Here is a 19,342-nt window from a genome sequence, read left to right as displayed (position 1 = left end):
ACACCTCATTGTTATGAGTATAATATAACATTTTGACCAACTGTTGACGCAAAGTTACCATAGAAATTTTGTTAATTGAAATGATTCTTATTTGTTGTTAGAATAAGGATTTGTAAGAAATTCCTTTTGTTGTAGTCTTCAGCTTTGTTTTTTTTCCTCTTTTTTTTTTTTTTTTTTTTGGTTTTGTGAAATGATCATATAACAGGGTGCCAATATATTAGTAATAAACTGACAATTGGGTACGCCCATTGGCACCCCTCATATTAGCAGAGTGCGTTTTGGGTCATTGACCAAAGGGTGGCTCCGTGGAAACCCCTTCGTGAAGCCGATGAAGCACGGCCTTCGTTAGATGAGGTTAATTGATGAAATAGTTGATTTATTTATCATGGCCGTTGCGCTCAGTAGAATGCTCCCACTCCCTGAAATCCTGGATCTGCTACTAACAAGTATGTTTTCTGGCGTTCCTGGGTAGGTGGATCATGGTGGAAATGTCAAAATGTTACCTTTTTACGTGATTAACCAGAAATTTCTATACTTTCATACTACTAATATCTTGTGTTCCTTCTGAGATTTTTGATTGAGGCCTGACTTGGCCCAATAAATATCACGCCCTTAGTGCTTAAAAGTCAACGACACTATTGACGATTATTAAAAGTTCTTGGACGTCATTTGAAGTCAGCTCAGCTGTTTCGGTTTATGCGGTACGGCCGGCATATATGCTCTAAGAAGCAATTTGAAATATTTTTTTCTAAAGATTGTACATTAATTTTGTTCCTGTCAAAATGCTACAAAATAAACCACTATCGAGAACAATTCCCATTATGTAAAGACTTAAACCTGAAATGATAATAAAAAGTTAAAGAAAATTAAATGAATAAAATAAATTATTCATTTTACGTGGTGATGTGGGGAGTCGCTACTAAGTCTTCCCTAGCCATTGGACCTATAGTCAGACTTCCAGAGGTTGATGTTTTTTCTACAACTGACATATACAGTCAATTCAAAAAACGTTATCGTCGACCAACTCAAGCCACGCGACTGGACCGAAAAGAGACTCTGAGTATAAAACACTAAAGCCAAGTTGAATGCATAATTTCATCTGATTATCTATGCCTCTGGTTTACAGCAAGAACCTTCGTAGGCTAGGCGTGCGGGAAGTGTCGAAGGGGACATTTTTTGATGCCTTCGTATTTTCGGAATTGTTAACTGAATCATAACTATACTGCAGGGGCGGCGGAAGCGGGGGGGCCGGGGGGGCACTGGCCCCCCAACTAGATTTTTTGGGGGGGCCTGGCCCCCCCCCAGAATATAATGCCTCACACACAAAAAAAAACGCATGAGATTTGGTTATGATTACCATTATTTATTATTTTGATATTACATAATTTTCTGTATCTAAAAAAGATACGATATATCTAGCGACGACTTGCATCATTTTTGTGTCTCTCAGCACAATTGCAAGTGGTTTAATGCGCGCAAAATGTTACTGATTGAAATATCACACATACACGTTTGTAATCAAGCTAAACAGGGAGGGGGGGGGGTCCTTTCAAGGTACCGTGAAATATTGGAGTGCCCCCCCAAAATTTTTCAACTTCCGCCGCCCCTGTACTGCTTTGCTTTTCTTTCCCTAAACCCAAAGACATACATTTGTTGGGTTGTTTCTCGCCATTATTATCTTATTACTAGCGGGAACAATGAATTCAGAACGAATAATTAACCGCTTCAGTGATTTTTACCCATAATCCCTTTCGGTCCAGTCTCGTAGGTTTGACCCGGTCGACGACAACGTTTTTGAACTAGCTGTATACTCCACACTCTCAAACCCATCAAACAACACTCCAAACAAACCAGGATCGACGGCAAAACCTTCTTACGAGGATGACACCTTGTTTTCTTTCAGCTTAAGTTCCGTTATGAAGAAAAAAAAGCCAGAAATTAGACGACCCCATATGCACCTTAAAAAGTTACGTGCCTGCAAACAGCTTGCAAACTTTATTCACACGTCACGACTTGAAAGAAATTCTTGTTCTACGGGTATTCAACTGCACGAAAGCTTTGTAGTATCTTGACAATATGAATTTTATATTTCTTTCCTTTTTCGTATGACACGAAATATCACAGCTAGAGAGCATGCCGTTGAGAACTCCCTCGATCGTAGCAAGCCGGAGAGGTCGCATGCGCATTTTTCATGTACGCTCACGGCACAGAACGTGTCTGCATCTAAAACGAAAAACTGGTTTTTATTTGGTTATCCCTAAAAGCCTATGAATTAACTGGTTATTTTTCAGGGCTGTAGCGCTCGGAACCCCAGAACACATTGGCAAAACTATAAGCGAAATAATGAAGTTCGATTTTGAATACTATTAGTTATGCATACGGCAAAAATCGATACTTTTGTGATCTACACACTTGGGATGTGAAAAGAACACGAGAAAAAGGACGAAAAGAAGACAGAAAAAAGTCGAAAGAGAAAATATAAAGACAGACAGGAGTGACACACACACAAACTGAGAGAAGGAGAGAGCTATTACCGAGCTAATCCGAATACGTGACCAAAAAATTCCATTTTGTATTGCCTCGGATTCCATAGTCAAGTGCACGACACGTGTATACGTACAAGTCATAAACGACAACCGAGGAGCTCTGGGTACGAGGGTGTCCGCACGAATTCAAATACGCATTCGTAGTTGTCAGCGCCCCGGTCACCCGTGCTAAACATTACAACATCACTTTGGCTTCCATGAATGACGTAATGTACGTGGGGAATTTTCAGAAATTTTGCTTTGCTTCACTGAATCAACTAAAACCTGTCAAAACTGTTTTCAATTTGATAGGATGTTGTTGTTTAAAGACGCTATATATTTAATAATCAAAACCTAAGCAAACACTTCGTGTGATTTGTATTTAAAAATATTTTCTCTTTCTAAGTGTTGCCTAGAAATATAAAATAAGTGGAGGCTGTAAGTTTAGCAAATTGAATTTGCTTTGGAATAAGATTCTTTTGAGCGACTTAAATAATAAGTAGATAGCGGGTATATATATATATATATATATATATTTTTTTTTAATTTTTTTTTCCACTAATTTCTTTTTTTATTTTCGCTTCAATTTTTCTTTCCATTTTTCTTCCTTTTTCTATCATTTTCCTTTTTTCGTTATTGCAATTAGGTATTACATATTAAGAATGTATGAGAATATATATTTTTATCATATAATTACCAATGAAATATCTATTTTTCTCTATTTCGAAGAATTGATATCTTCACACGTGAAAATAACATGTTATTTTCACGTGTGAAAATAACACCATTGCAATGGCTATTCAAAAATACACGGAAAGAATTGCCTGAAAAAGCCAAAACATACTTCATTGATAATTATATAATAAACAGAATATTACATGGCCGCTTGGAGATAGGAATTTTATCTTCTCGTGTTGAAAATCTCTCACGCGTTCGCTACTCTCACTCGTGAGAGATCTTTTCAACACTAGAAGATAAAATTCGTATCTCCGCGCGCCCATGTAATATCTTCTATATATTACTGAGAGAGAGATTTTTAATTTTTCACTGATTTATTACGTCTTCACTTAATACATTTTTCAGTTGCCTTCTCAGTGGTGATGTCTAATTTAGTTGAGAAAACTTAAAAACGAATCTTAAAACTTTAATTATACATAAATAAAATGATTGAAGATATTTAGTAAAGATTTTATTTTTGGTACGTTTTTCGTGGAGTATTCTTTTCCCCTTGGTAACTTGTGTAATTGCATTCCATAATTAAAAAGACTTTGATCTGTGGTTTAACTTATTTTTATGTGAACAGATGTCATGTGACATACCGTTCTGTGATTGGCTGGTTCGCACTTGCCTCGCGTCTCTTTGCAAAGTACCGCGATTAATTATTTCAAAAGAGCTACAATTTCAATTCTCTAGTGTTAATATTCCAATATTTCACGAAATTTGTCGTTATTAAATAGCCCCTTTTAGATATTGGGCGTTATTTGGTCTCATTTTCCTATTTCATTTCATTCCCTAGAGTATCATTACTTTGTATAGCGGTTGCGCATACAGTGATGAGAGACAGCGCCATAGCCATGCCATCCAGAGGCCAGCCAAGACCAGTGAAGGAGATTGAATCAAAAAAATTAAAGGAAATTGAAACAACTGTGCGAGGTCTTACAACAGAAAAGACAAACTAGAACCACTACTCAACAAAGCCACTCCTGGGGGGGGATAGATAAGGTTAAGGACAAACGAATAGCTGTAGAAATAGGGATTAGCACGAGGCACAAGCATAAGAAATAAAATAAAACGCTGTCCACATGTAATAATTTTTTTTTAATCCGAGTTTTCCCCTAGCTTTTCGCGGGCCTTTTCGCAGGCACTATCGATCACACATCTCTTATCGATCACGGGCATCGATAAACTGACATAGACCTCTTTACTTTGGGCAAAAGTTTTTTTACCCATTTCTGGCAACGTGTCATTCCCTTGAGAATAAGATTTTTCGTTTGAGCGGTTAGTAACCTATTCAACCTATTTCTGTTGAGTTTTCTCCTAGCTTTTCGCGGGCCTTTTCACTGGCACTATCGATCACACATCTCTTATCGATCACGGGCATCGATAAACTAATATAGACCTCTTTACCTTGGGCAAAAGTTTTTTTTTACCCATTTCTGGCAACGTGTCATTCCCTTGAGAATAAGATTTTTCGTTTGAGCGGTTAGTAACCTATTCACATACTCCCATTCATGCTCAGTTGATATAAGAGATGGGATGAAATATTAGCCAGCAGTCTAGGCCAAGCTCACACGTGGACCCATGGGTGGGTGGGTGGGCCGCCAGTCAGACTCGTTCCGCTGGCAAAACTAAGCAAGAATGAGTGTATTTACTCGAGGCGCTTTTATAGCCAATCCGTGGCGTTATTCATAAATATGCAGTAGTGCTAATGATCGATTATTTTGAGTTATTTCATTTTCGCATATCATTAGGAGTATTTAGAATATATATCCATATTCATGTGTCTTCTCGTACGCAACCATTAAACAAAGAAATTATACTCTAGGGAATGACACGGACGATAGAAAAGAAGCAGCGCACTTACCAACTTACCGCACTTGCTCACTTAGAGTCCAATACTTGGAATTATTAGAAAACGTTTTAGTTCTGAAGTCTAAATAAAATGCGGATCTTGACCAAAGAAAAACTTACATTCAAATTGTCTTAGCGTTCACTCGGGCTCCAAAATTGAAGTAAGGTTTGAAAGATTTTCTGGCTTGATCTAAGTCAGGGCACAGCTAACACACAGATCAAACGCTGAAACAACCACTTGGCAGTCAGGGCACGACTAACTCACAGACCAGATGTAGCACCTTTGGGGAAGGAGGAAACCGTCCGGGAACCCGAGAAAAAAACTCGAACCAAGGAAGAAGCCTAACAAACTCTACTCACAAGTGATGCCGAGCACAGAATCGAATCGAGCCCGAGACTTCAGAGATAAGAGGCGAGTGTTGGCTATAGCTACCGCTATAAGCGACCCTAATTCGCTATGGTGTAAAAATATAGTCCAATAAGCGTAGTCAGTTATCTTCTATACTGAGATACCAGCCTCTTCAAAAATAGTGGTTAGTTTTGTCCAGTTCCTTTTAAGACTAGTGCACTTCTCTTATAATCAGTCGGATAATATAAATCATTCATCAATCCAACCGGCTTCTATCACAACCTGAAACGCTTAGTTAAACTCCAAAATCCAAAAGTCCCTTTGACTTTGAAATTTTTCAGTGCGTGAAAACTGGTTTTGACACTCCTGTCGCTTTGCCTTCATATCCTCGGGTACGCTTAAATTGTTTCTGAGATAACTTTGACACCGAGGTCGTGAAGATGTGTCCAAACTTTTATACGCTTAGCTTGATTCAATAACCTCACTGCACTCTTCCAGCCGTACGAGAACCATTAATATTTCATCAAATGCTCAACCATGCACTGAGACTGTTTTCCTTCGAATTCCTGGTTGTAAGACGTCCAAAACAAACTAGTTAATATCCTAAGATAAATATCACTTCTTTTGGTTAAAATACCTTTGTCATTTAGTACCCGATTTGAAGGAACATTCCAGGAAACGAGAGCAAGATTCCAGCACATCACGAGTGTGATTCAGTGAAACTCAAAATTATTGGAATCTGATTACGTCTCTGATTCGCAGTTCCCGTGTATCAATACCACTTAATTCTACATCTTAAAGTTTGAAAGCCTAGGATCATTCGAAAAGGTAACTTAAGTGTATAAAGTTGTCATTGGGACGTTTCTTAAGTCCAAGTTTACTAAATAGCTTGGATTATAGCCGCTTTATTTATTCCTAGATGTCATGAGTTGTATCAGGCTACAAACTGCTACAACCATGGTCTCGCCTGTGCTCACATGCACTAATTATCATGATGATTTCTTGTGTCAAGAAATCAAATTACGTTTAATTCTCAGTTTGTTTCTAAGGAATATATCTTTTAATTCACCTAAGTTCTTATTTCACTTTATCAGTATAAAATTTGGCATTTGTATCCTGAACTGACGCGCAATCATTTTTCATCCGATATTTTATTCACTATTGTTATAAAAAGGCAGTCATTTTGGTATGCCAGTATTCCGTCACTGAACTCAAAATGTCAACGAATCATAAAATCTCATTGGCAAAGCCTGACTCAATCGTGTTGTTTTTACTCAATGATTTGATTCTAAAAGTTCTTTGATGTCAGAATTCCCCAAGCAATTCGTCTAATTTACGAAATTTTTCCATTTGCCGCAATCAATTTTTATATTTAAAAAAAAACTAATTTCAACTACATTTAAGACTTTTTACACTATCGTAATAAATATATAAAATGGAATCAGAGAAAGCTTTGTTAAAAAGTGCAATTTTTAGCTTTAATCTTTGAAGAGAATATTTAGTCCATTTCGTACGCCAGAACTGTGAATTCTAGATGTTATATTGTTATGTATGCACTCTAAGTTAAAACAGATATAACGCATCAACACGGCAGGTACCAGTTAGGAAAGTGTTGACCCAAATGAAGCGAACAGCAAACTCGCGTGACACACGCACACTCACTGGTAATAGACAAAGGTCCCTGGGGAACTACAACTAGCAAGCGCCCGGGGCGTCCAATTCTCTCCTAAACCTTCGACTTTTGTTTCTGTTTTTGTTATTTAAATTTATGTTTTAAAAAAGTTATTATCATTATTTTGTTTTAGTTTATTTTAAGTTATTAACTTGAACGTCGAATAGTTTCGTTGACCCATTTTAGTTTCTGCGGGAAACCCTTTCGCTTCTGGTTGGGAACCCATTTTAGTGCCTACGCCACCCAGTTTATTAGTGGGAACCCATTTAAGTGTTAGAGGAAACTATTTTTTCTCGACAGAACCTTTTTTAATATTTCGGCGGGACCCATTTTATTCGCCAAGGGAACCCATTTTAATGTTGAAAGCCATTTTAGTGTTTAGCTTTGGCGGGAAACCATTTCTGTGTTGACAGAACCCGTTTCGACAGTCGTTGGAAAGCCAATTTATTGATGACGGGAACCTATTTTAATTTAACGTTTGCAGCAAACCATTTTAGAAGCAATTTTTGTGTGGGTGGAAACCATCATAGTGTCGGCTTGAAAGCATCTTGCTGCCAGTGACTGAAGTTTCACTATCGTTCATGTTAGCCGTACCAAACTCGCCCCAATAAACTTCAAATTTGAATTGTTTCAAAATGTTCATTGGTTTATATCAAGTAGAGAACAATCAAAAGCTGTGCCAACAGGTTGTTTACACACTTCATCAATAAACCTCCTGGGTATTTAGCTTTGTGGAAATCCTTGTTTAATGAGAAGAATTTAACAGGTGCTATATTATGCCCTGACACTTTTGACTGTTGGCCTTCAAAGCAAAGTTTCTTCATCAAGAAATTCTCTCTCCAACCGTTCCTTCCTGCAGATTAACTATTTCTACCAACGATATGAAAGAATGATGACAACGAACTAAAAATTCCCATCACGACAAAATCTTGGGTCTACGTTTGTGTGCTTAAGAAAAATGTGTGTTTTTAACGCATTTAAATTGGAACACAAGAATGAAGAAGGCTCTTGAAGGTGTTGTAGCTTAATTCTTTTTTAATAAGATATTTCAACGACAAGTTGTATCACCTTTTTAAGTGGTACGTACTGTAGACTACATAGACTTTCGATACTTGTCTTACTAACAGATTAACGTTTGGTATATTTGCTATTTATTTGTTCCTGGTTCGATCGGTTCATGTTACCGATCAAATCAGTGAATGACCAACAGACATTTTGTTTGTCTTGAACTCAAACGATATTTTTAAAATAGGTTTTTGAAACCCACCATGGAATCCAGTAAATATCTGTTTAGGGGAAAAATCAAGAATGCGAGTAAAGTAAAAATATTTTTAGAGGAGTTTTCAAAAAGGAATGATTATAAATCGGAATGGTCAGTTTTCAGAATTTGAATTTGATTTACTAGACTGTCTAGAGATCTATCATTTCTTACCGGACGGATGAAGTAGTAGTCCCGGACTCCAAGAGGCAATCAATCGGGTCTCAGTAGGTGTTTTGTGTAAGGAAATATAGATATTGTTCAAAGTTAATTGGTGACAGTTGCTACGAAAAATAGAGATAAGGTGTACTAACCATTTAGACCAATCCTTTCGGTTGGAAATTCGCTTGCTAAAATGGTAAGCCTAAGGACGCGCGGATTTTCACTTTCGACAAGAGGTACACGCATCTACCGGAAGAACCAAAAAGAGCGGGAAAAGTGGATTCTCAATCGAAAGAGTTGTCCGGAACTTTCCGATCGGAATCATGAACACGTGCCATTCCTTTTTCCAACTGGAATTTCCGTCTTTTGTTTTTCTTGTTAAATGGTGATAACCCAAGACGCATACGAGATTCCATACAAGAACTTACGGTTTGAAATTCAAAACTGTAAGACTTCACAAGGCAGAATAGTTCTAGTAATAGTAATAGTTCTAAAGGTAGATTTTGGAAAGCACGGGTTCTGTACTCGATCCACGGACTCGCTGGCTTCATATGAAATTAGTTGAGAGTAGAAATAGTCCTTGTAGTTCATATCGAGGGTTTTCCTCAACAGAGGAATAGCTTCTAAATTCCAATTCAATCATGGAACGAAGGCCAACTAGTTATTTCCAATCGATTAGCTCAGGGGATGTTTTAGTCCACACGTGTCCGCAAATTTGTGTGTCCGTATCCGCAAATTTTACGAAAACGGATACGTGTGGTGAAAACGATTCGGATACGCTGCGTGTGGACGCAAACATTTTCAGTATCGAAAAAAAAAAAAAAAAAAAATTGCGGATACAAAAATTTCCGGATACGTGTGGACGGGGCCTTACAGTATGCATTTTGAGAAAGTCACGAAAGACTCGAAATATTGTTCACGGTTCGAATGCCCTCAGTGTAACAAATACGAAAAGTGTGAGGAATTTCACATCAAGGCGTATCAGAAGGAGATAATGTGGATCGAAAGACACCCAGCGGGTCTAATATTTAATTTTAATACAGGTTTTGTTTTTGCTTGAGCATTTGGTCAGTGTAATTCATCAAAAGTTTACAATGTTTTCTATTTATTACAGGGTCACATATATAAGTATATAAATGCTGTTGAGTGCTCCATGTCGAGGGTAATGATGACATACCTGGCATCAATTCGGGGCTGTTGACTTTAGTGTCTTCAAACCGAGGCTATTGATGACACCGCTATGAGTGAGAGCGTCAAAGTCATAGCACGCTGCAGACCATTGAATGAAAGTGAATGTAAAATGAAGACTGAAACTGTGGTCATCATGGACCCCTCGAAGCGTCAGTGCTCCATTAAAAAACCTTCAGATTCCTCCAACACGAGAAAGGTGTTCACTTTTGACGGTGTATTTAATTCTTATTGCGGGACGGACACCATCTACCAGGGCATCGTACAGCCGATAGTCCAGGGTGTCCTCGATGGATATAACGGGACAGTCTTCGCGTACGGACAGACGTCGTGCGGCAAAACCTTCACGATGGAAGGCGTTAAAGAACCAGAAACACAAACCGGTATCATCCCTCGCTGCTTTAACCACATCCTCAACAGTATCCATAGCAACAGCAACCATGACAACAGGGAGTATCTATTGCACGTGTCTTTTCTTGAGATTTATAATGAAGATATAAGAGACTTGTTGGTCAAGAATAGTCGGTGCAAACTTGAAATTAAGGAGCACCCAGATAAAGGGATGTACGTCAAGGGTTTGTCGAGCATAACTGTGGACTGTTATGAAGACATGGAGGAGATTCTAGCCATCGGATCAGCCAATCGCTCGGTAGGAGCAACTTGTATGAATACCGGTTCATCTAGGTCGCATTCGATATTTATTATTGACCTAGAAATGAGTATACATCACGGTGAAGGGAAGGAATTCTTTCGAAGTGGAAAATTGAACTTGGTTGATTTGGCTGGCAGCGAACGACAAGGAAAATCGCTTGCGACAGGGGAACGATTTCGAGAAGCGACGCGAATCAACTTGTCGCTGTCGGCCCTTGGTAATGTTATATCTGCTTTAGTCGATGGTAAAATAAAACACATTCCTTACAGAGACTCTAAGCTTACTAGATTGTTACAGGATTCCCTTGGGGGGAACTCTAGAACGTTAATGATCGCTTGTATCAGCCCGGGGGCGAATAACTATGAAGAGACACTAACTACACTGAGATATGCTAAGAGAGCAAAGAATATCAAAAACAGACCGAGGATCAATGAAGATCCTAAGGATTCTTTGATCAAGAAATATCAAGAGGAAATTCAACAGTTGAAGAGAATCATTGCACAGGAGATTGATATCCCGTCTCACCTTGCGCTAGAAATCGAAGGTACATCATTTTTTCTTAACGTACCGTAATAGGCCGTTTACATTATGGCGTCATCTACTACCACTACCATAATGCTTGGCGAATTTTTATTATCATTTAAATTTGTATTATAAGAATATAATAAGAATAGTCATAAGAATAGTATAAGACAAATTCTACTAATTAACTGAACTGACAAAAGAAAGTTTGCAAAGGATTCTGTGAGTGGTAGTAAGTGACGTCGTAATGTAAGTGTCCCATCGGGAAGTGGGGGAGGGGGTATAACGAGGTAGTAAAATAATGATTCGCTGATGTGAAGGCTGAATGAGCTCAACAAATCACTAATTTAGTCACTTATTCCTTTGTTCATTCATTTACTTATTAACACATTCATTAATTTTACGCTTCGTTCAGTAATACGTCCATTCATTTTAGTTTTCTGACATAGTTTTCATTAATCCATTCATTATCGTCCAGTCTTTCGTTCCTTGAAACTCTATATAAATACATGACCTTGTTTTCTAAAATCAGGTCATTACATTGAAAAGAATATGTGGACCGCGTAGCACTTATGAAATACAAGATATAGAAATATAGATAAGTTATAGTGCTTGGGAACGAGGTTATTTCGGGCAAAAGACCCTTGGAATTAAATTCGGAAAAATTAATTTCCGACCTCGCTGGGAATCGAACCCACGACCTTCGGAATTGTACTACCGATGCTCTACCAGCTGAGCTAGAGGTCAGACTGAGAGCAGCCCGGGGTGAAATAGATGTTAGCTCGCGGTAATTATGATGCAAAGATGAGAATACGTGGACCGCGTAGCACTTATGAAATACAAGATATAGAAATATAGATAAGTTATAGTGCTTGGGGACGAGGTTATTCCGGGCGAAGACCCTTGTTATTACATTGACACCTTATGTACTATCGTTAAAATACAAGTAGAACAAGTTTTTCTAAGTACAGGAATTGTTTTAGATACTGGGGCAGGTAGGAGGTAGTTAAATGAGCTGCGGATTCGCAGTGAACATTTTAAAAATGGTTGTAGCCCTCCCCTCTTCAATCAGCAAAAAATTCATGATCAAGTCAACAAGAAAACAGTTTTCATCAAAATAAAAAGGCTTGACCCTCCACAAAAAATTCAAATTTTTACTGATGATCATTCACTCTGAAGCCCCAAACCTCCGCCAATTAAACACGTACTTTCCCTAAAATAGCTTATTGTTATGTTTGCAGAATTCAGGAAAAAGAAAATGCAGAAAGCTTCTACAACACAAAAAGAAAGTCTAACAACAGTAACGACAACAACGACATACGAAGTCCAGGAAATTCAAACACAAGTCTTAAAAAAGAAGCTTCTCCAAGCAGAAGGATTCAAGACCTTATCAGATTTAAAAACCGAACTTTCTGTAGAAAAACGTTTTGAACTCGCAACTTGTCAGACAGTCGTGGAGGAGAAGCACTCGCTGATGACGTCACGTCGCAATGGTGACGGCGCATGCGCTCTTGCTCTACAGTACGATGAAGTCGGGATTCCTGTGGATGAAGATCACGTGCCAGTAAAGTCAATTTCTACAGATGATTTGCATAGTTTGTCGAGCTTGAACTCTGATGCACATGCGTCTTCATCAGACAGTGATGTATTCGAATTCCCAGAGGATTGGGATACTCAAAATCTAGGTGTGCTGGTGAGGGAGTTTGGTGATGGGCGATCGAGAAGCGTTTCGCCTTACATCGGAGAGCAGAAAAGGAGTGATACCAACATATTGAAGGGGAAAATGCCAATTTATCTTGATGACGAGGTTAGTTTAGTCATCTTATTTTTGACTTAAAGCTCTCGATATTTTTTTCGATTATTTTACTAGTATAAGCTTATCACAAGCTTGAATTTCATTGAGGGTGGTACTTGAATAGGGCCATTTAAAAACAGTCTGCCTAAAGAGGGGGATCACACAAAAAAAGATCCAAGTCGCATAGCACTTTAGTCTCCAACACATCTGCTATTAGGGTCGTCACGCAACACCCTCCCCGACTGGTAGCTTCCTAGGGAAGCGAGAGCATTGCGTGACGACACTAATGGCAAACGTGTAGGAGACTAACAGCACTTTTACTGTAAACAGTAAGAAAAACAACAAGGTGGAGATTCAGATTTCTCGTGCGAATCCTATATATTCCCTTGGAGTTCACATTCTCTTTATTCTCGTACCCAAAGCCTTCTCAGCTTCCTCGAACGACAAATCGAAGGTTCATGGTGATTTTTTGGTGAGAAGGGTCTGGGTATCTATTTTGTTCACTAACCATTTAATTATTCATTTCCTTCGTATCTTGTTTCGCAGGGTCCAGTGTCCGGGGCCTTGTGTAATCTCTGTTTTGGAATATCATTCTTTGGAGAGAGACTCGCCATAAAGCAAAAAGTCTTATAAGACTGAGCCGTCAAGTTAATTAACTACGAACAAATAAATTGTAAAGTAAAATGTGGCGCATGCGCAGAACATTGCATGAATCTCTTCGTAAGCCTCAATCTCGTTCCCAGAGCCCTTATTTCTTCTGCGCATGCTCGACGAAATAATTTGTTTCGTCGAGCATGCGCAGTAAGAAATAAGGGCTCTAGGAACGAAAGTTGTAAAGCCTGATTTAGCAGCATAACGAATTAAAGACAAGCGTCGTTTCAGTTAGCAGCAGAAACAGACCTGATTTGCATGGGCGCAATGGTGCCCCATTTTAGACTCCAAGTATATATTCTTCTTAATTGGAATAAATCTCATGTTTCACTTTCGTCTGTACTACAGTCCTTCTCTATACCAGCACGTAAACCAAGGCGTTTCCTTGACATTCCATAGACACGTGAGAAAGATGTTTATTCAAACTAGGGACTAAAATGTGGAAACATTACTGCAAAATGCGTTAAAGGTTTATGACCTCTTTCCTAACACCTCAGGCGTTTTACACAAAAACTCCAAGCTGCATGAATCTGTAGGCTGAGGTTGGTCGTGATAGGAGAATATTTTCCTGTACGTATGTTATATTAATTGGATGTAAAATAAAAATGCGTGGCATATTTCACTCGTAAAGGAGCAATAGTTTGAGTACTCACTCGGTAACATGACGGTATCATGACTGACATTACTTGTTCCCTTTAGCTCACAATTCCACCACCCCACCCCCCATAGTGACTTTTTTGTTGTTCAGAAAGTGAATGTTAATAAAAGGTAAAAACAAATGCCACCGTACTTACTTGATTCAATACCCTGGCGTTTGTTTAAGACTGAACATTGTTGACCCGGCGTTCATTTATGAGGCCTCTTTTAGGGTATTTCTGAGCCTTTATTGCTTTAACATGCATTATATCTTTCACGATCTATTACAATGACGAGGTATAATATTATGTTTAAAGTACTGTACATATATAAATGATGGTAAATCAGTTTTATGTTATGCAGCACAGAAGTCCTTTCACATTTCTCAACACAGGGACGTAGCTAGGGGGAGGGGCCACAGTTTCTTTTTAGCGCGCTTGATAGCAAATATATTTAATGGTTTAATATCGATAAACCGTGTACTGAAGCTGCAAAAGGTGCTGAATCCATCATTTTCACTCAGCGGCTGTACCAAAGAAAGTCATCCCCTAAACACCTAAGTAGTCACGTGATAAGTTCAAAGGAGGTAAACGATAATGTTCTAAACAAGTGTCCCCCCTCCCCCCCCCCCAACAAAAAAGACAACATCCTGGCTACGCCCCTGTTGGAGTATCATTGCTTTGTTGCCATTACTGCTACTTTCATAAACATGCGAACTTGCGACGCGACTTGGTCTTTTACTGCCACCAGTCAAAATATGGAAGGAACAGACTGATTAGTTTTAATTGACGGCAGCGAAAAACCAAATTTCAGCGTGCAGTTCGCAGCTGCCGAGTTCGCATGTTTATGAAAATAATGATGAATCTTTATTCAGGAATGCCTAAGTCACAACAGGGCCCACTCGACGAAAAAATGGATTTGTCATGTAGGCAAACATATAGACAAATATATGGGCAAATATCATATTTGACTAATAGTAGACAATATTTGCCCAATGACTGTATATGATATGTACCTACACATTTATCCCATGGGCACAGATGGCAAAGTCCGTATGGCCCAGTAAAATCCCAAACGGCAAATATATAGCAGATATCATATCATCCATACATTTACCCGGTAGTAAATGTGAATGCTCATTTGATATGTGCACGTATTTGCCCAGCCCGTATATGTGTTTTATGTCTTACGTATACCCTGTGTTTCCCCAGGCCGTATATGTGATTCATGCCTTACATATACCCTGTATTTTCCCAGGCCGTATATGTGATTAATGCCTTACATTTACCCTGTCTTTGCCCAGGCCGTATATGTGATTAATGCCTTACATATACCCTGTGTTTGCCCAGGCCGTATATGTGATTTATGCCTTACATATACCCTGTATTTTCCAAGGTCGTATATGTGATTTATGCCTTACATATACCCTGTGTTTGCCCAGGCCGTATATGTGATTAATGCCTTACGTATACCCTGTCTTTGCCCAGGTCGTATATGTGATTAATGCCTTACATATACCCTGTATTTTTCCAGGCCGTATATGTGATTTATGCCTTACATATACCATGCGATATGCTCTGACCGTATATGTGATTAATGCCCCCTTAATGCCTTAGATGTACCAGCGCGTCTTAGCCATATTTGCTCAGTTGAATTATGCTCATCATATTTGCTAAATTTAACTATATTATCAGTCTTCAGCTATTGTCACTTATGGCAGGCCAAAAAAAATAGAAACGATATATGTCGTGACAACCACCTCATACTTTAAACATAGCTAACCTATACTAAGAAGCAGGAAAAAAGACATAAATCATACTGAAACATTTTTATTGTGAATTTCCTTTTCTTGACGACTGATTAACTATGAACAATTTGTTAACTACAACTAATTGAAAATGCTAGTTCTGTAAATTAATTATAGGTGTTTGTTTCATCTTGTGACAGAATTTGTGAAAGGAGATCATAATATATTTAGTTGTCAATCGATCTGTGGCTTATGTACGATTCTTTTTAGATATTCTGTAGTAGTACACTTCATTTATAACTGCAAAAACTTAATTAAGGACACCGAACGTGGTTGGGTTTCTACGAGTTTTATGAATTAAATCTTGTGTCACTGTTCCTCCGTTCCTTTGGCCTGATTTCTAGGGTTTTCCTTCTTCTTTCGATTATTTGAACATTATACTTGTTTACTTTAAGAAATCCAAAGGTCAATAGGCTTAGATAGCCGCTGCTATACCGTTTGACCTTTGGATTTCTTCAAATAAACGAGTATAACGTTCAAGTAATCGAAAGAACGAAAACCCTAGAAATCAGGCCAAAGGAACGGAGGAACAGTGACACAAGATTTAATTCATAAAACTCGTAGAAACCCCAACCACGTTCGGTGTCCCAGTGCCCTTGATTTGATAAAAACCTTTAGGCTCTCAATGCCCATTCGGGACCTCCAAATGGCCTTGGGCGTCTTGACGGCTCCCCGATTTTCCGCTTCAAAAGCATGGTGAGACTGCGCTCTGACAGCCTCCTTTTTGCCTTTCGGTCCATGCTTTCCATGAACTGATTAGCTAGGGGGCTTCTCCATGGCAGAGGGTGTTTTATTAAAACTTTACTCTGCTTAGTAGGGCCCCCTTCGTTATCAGAGCCACTGTCCGCTGTATCGTCATCAGCCTGGTCATCCGCCTCTGACATCGACTCCTCTGATGACATATACTCCAGTTTCATAATTGCCTTGACTTTCTCTTTGTCCCCTGGTGATAGCGAGGTTGACAAGTCCGCTGCCTTGGATCTGGATTTTAGGAGCTAAAAGAAAAAAGAAAAAAAAACACCGTCAGTCAAAGTTTCTTATTAAACAAAGTCATAATCGTTGCAAATTCAGTTTACTTACATTTTGTTTTCTTTGTGTTTTCCGCTGCATCTTTTGATGCCTTCCAAGGGCCCCTGAACGCTCTCTTTTGTTTCTCTTTCTTCTCGTCAGAAAGTGACTTTTAAGGGCAGCTGAAATTATATCAAGTACCCATATATTAAAACTTGAGACAAAATTTGTTAGAAATTTTGGCATTTGGCCGACAATTACTCCTTTAGCATCCATTTGTTTTTGCTTTGTTTTGTTTTGTTTCGTTTTTGTTTCTTTTTTTTTTTTTTTTTTCTTTTCCGTGTTATTTTATTTCAAACTGCTTCCCCTCCCTTCGGCATTTGAATATTTCTAAAAGGATTTCGTTACCCCCTCCCCCCCCCCCCCCCCCCGACCACCACCACCCTTTGTCCTCACCCCTCCCCCCCGGGTTAACTTTGATAGGTGCATAAGGCCTTTCGCACTTCGTAATATAAAATACATAAATACCTTCTAACTCGACGGCAGCGACATCCTTATGAACATTCAGAACTCTATCCCTTATTGCGTTATTAATCTGTTCGTTGACGTCATCTCTGAAACTAATTAGGAAATGCCATATTTGAGTGGTAAGTGGAAACTTAATATGGAAAGAAACTATGGATGATTCAGACAAGATCATTTTTATTAAATTTTTATACTTACGCTTTAGTAAAATCCCATATAAGAGGGTTTTCTTCCCTGTCCCGTAATTTCTTTGCTACCAAGCGTACTTCAGACTGTAATAACATAATATAATTCATTAAAATCATAAGATGTACCTTAAGTTATTCTTAGACATAGTAATAATGTTTTCATTATTTTTATGGCTGTGATTGTATAATATTGGGAAAAAAATCGAAATCAAATCAATTCCTTTACAAAAAAGGAAATTATCATTATCATTCAGTGTCTTGTTATTGGAAATCAATAGTAAAGTTTGGTAGCATTAACCACTGCCATGGCGGGTTTCCCGCCAATTTTAGCATTGCATAAATTATACCGCTGCATAATTATACCAACTACTCTTCGCGCCAAGAATTCCCAGTAAAATTATCAATAAAAATAGCTTGCTTTTTTAAATATTGCCACTTTACTTACTGCAACAGCCTTTGAGACAGTAATCTTGGTCTTGCTGTTGTCCTTGTTCTGCTGGCTTTCTTTTAAGGCGGCTAGTATTTGGCGGTTTTGTTCTTGCAGTTCTTTAAACTGTTTTACAATCGTTTCGAAATTTGAAGAAATTTCTTCTTTTTCGCTGTCGGGGTCAACGTTCTCATTCTCGCTTGTTGCTTGCAATAGGCGATTTCTGTGTTCTCTTAGCACATCCTCGTTACCACCAGGGACAGAGGGAATAAGTATATTAAGCCTTTGAGAATTGGCGCCATTTTCAGTATGTCTACTCGTACTGCTTGTACTGGTAGTTGCAGTAACAGAATGGATTGGCATTGGGCGTCCTGGTAAAGGTGTAGATGTTCTTCCCATTTTTTGATCGCGACGAATGAACGCAATTTATAAGCAAAGATATAGAATGTGCGGGAAACTAGATGACCGACAGAGTTTGTTATCTGTTTGTGACCAAAAGGCGAATGAACGAATAAGCACATCCACCGAACAAATCTACCCCCTATCTATCACGGCGTATCACGTGACTTGTGATGACATATACGTTCATATAATGAAGTCTAATAATAAAAAAAGGAATAACTGTCTTATAAAAATGCTGAAGTTGTATCCAGGATTCATGTTAAGTAATATGTCTATTATCTTAAAGCTATTTGCTCCATTTTATAAAGTTATGAAATTTTTTCTAAAGCCTAGATTCACGAAATATCATTGCAATAAACTTGATTAGCTTCTAGCTCTAAAACCATCGTACCATTATCTGCCGCCAACAGTGACAGCTCTAAGGAAAAGGGCGCGGTAATAAAGATCCGGCGTGCTTTTGTCCAGTGGCATGTGGTTGATGGACGTGGAACTTTATTACGCTGGAATATGGCTGTTAGCCATTCAAAATGCTTGGATTTTGAGTAATTATCCCAATGATACACACCGTCTTTTTAATTATATAGTTCTGGAAAACAAAATGTCTTCTGCGATGTCAAAGCGTTATCATTGCTTTCATTGTAACGAAGATTTACATTACAGAGTATTTTGCCGTCACAAAGAAGAATTTTATGATCCTTTAACAAATCAATGGCAATTACAGCGGAATGACGACGAAGACTCAAATGATAGTATTTTCACTCACGAGATTGACGGCCAGAACGACACTTCTTCTAATGACTACAGCGAGATAAACGTTTTGGACCAAACTGATCAAGACTCCTCTGATGTGCCAAATACAAACCAACCATCAAGTGACGAATTCTTACCAGCTACTTCACAAAAAGGTATTGATGTTATACGTTTATTTGATGATTAGATTATATAATCTTTAAATGTTAAAGTCAAACTGCATAGATAAAAGACTGAATCTTTAACAAGCGGCT

General features: G+C 38.4%; 2 protein-coding genes across 3 annotated transcripts; one reads left to right on the top strand and one right to left on the bottom strand.

The window, feature by feature from the left end:
- Positions 1 to 6,022: 6,022 nt before the first annotated feature.
- On the top strand, positions 6,023 to 13,975 carry LOC116287545 (kinesin-like protein KIF17). 2 transcript variants are annotated; one of them, XM_031694227.2, is made up of 4 exons: positions 6,023 to 6,273; positions 9,652 to 10,921; positions 12,141 to 12,706; positions 13,241 to 13,975. In XM_031694227.2, the coding sequence occupies exons 2-4, from the start codon at positions 9,778 to 9,780 to the stop codon at positions 13,325 to 13,327; spliced, it is 1,797 nt and encodes a 598-aa protein (XP_031550087.2). In that variant the 5' UTR covers positions 6,023 to 6,273; positions 9,652 to 9,777; the 3' UTR covers positions 13,328 to 13,975. The 2 variants fall into 2 exon arrangements, with proteins under 2 accessions (XP_031550087.2, XP_031550086.2); XM_031694226.2 differs by lacking the exon at positions 6,023 to 6,273 and adding an exon at positions 7,937 to 8,131.
- A 2,328-nt stretch (positions 13,976 to 16,303) lies between these two features.
- LOC148905285 (uncharacterized) lies at positions 16,304 to 18,389 on the bottom strand. Its single transcript, XM_089040394.1, has 5 exons — positions 17,955 to 18,389; positions 17,520 to 17,593; positions 17,325 to 17,416; positions 16,869 to 16,978; positions 16,304 to 16,783 (listed from the first exon to the last, which is right to left on the bottom strand). Exons 1-5 carry the CDS (start codon positions 18,333 to 18,335, stop codon positions 16,403 to 16,405), a joined length of 1,038 nt encoding a protein of 345 aa, XP_088896520.1. The 5' UTR covers positions 18,336 to 18,389; the 3' UTR covers positions 16,304 to 16,402.
- Positions 18,390 to 19,342: the final 953 nt, after the last annotated feature.

The sequence above is a fragment of the Actinia tenebrosa genome, unplaced genomic scaffold, assembly GCF_029948245.1.
Source record: "Actinia tenebrosa isolate PJP-AT-01 unplaced genomic scaffold, QUT_ActTen_1.0 PGA_scaffold7__59_contigs__length_16204524, whole genome shotgun sequence".
NCBI lineage: Eukaryota > Metazoa > Cnidaria > Anthozoa > Actiniaria > Actiniidae > Actinia > Actinia tenebrosa.
This window is presented reverse-complemented; position numbering and strand designations above follow the sequence as displayed.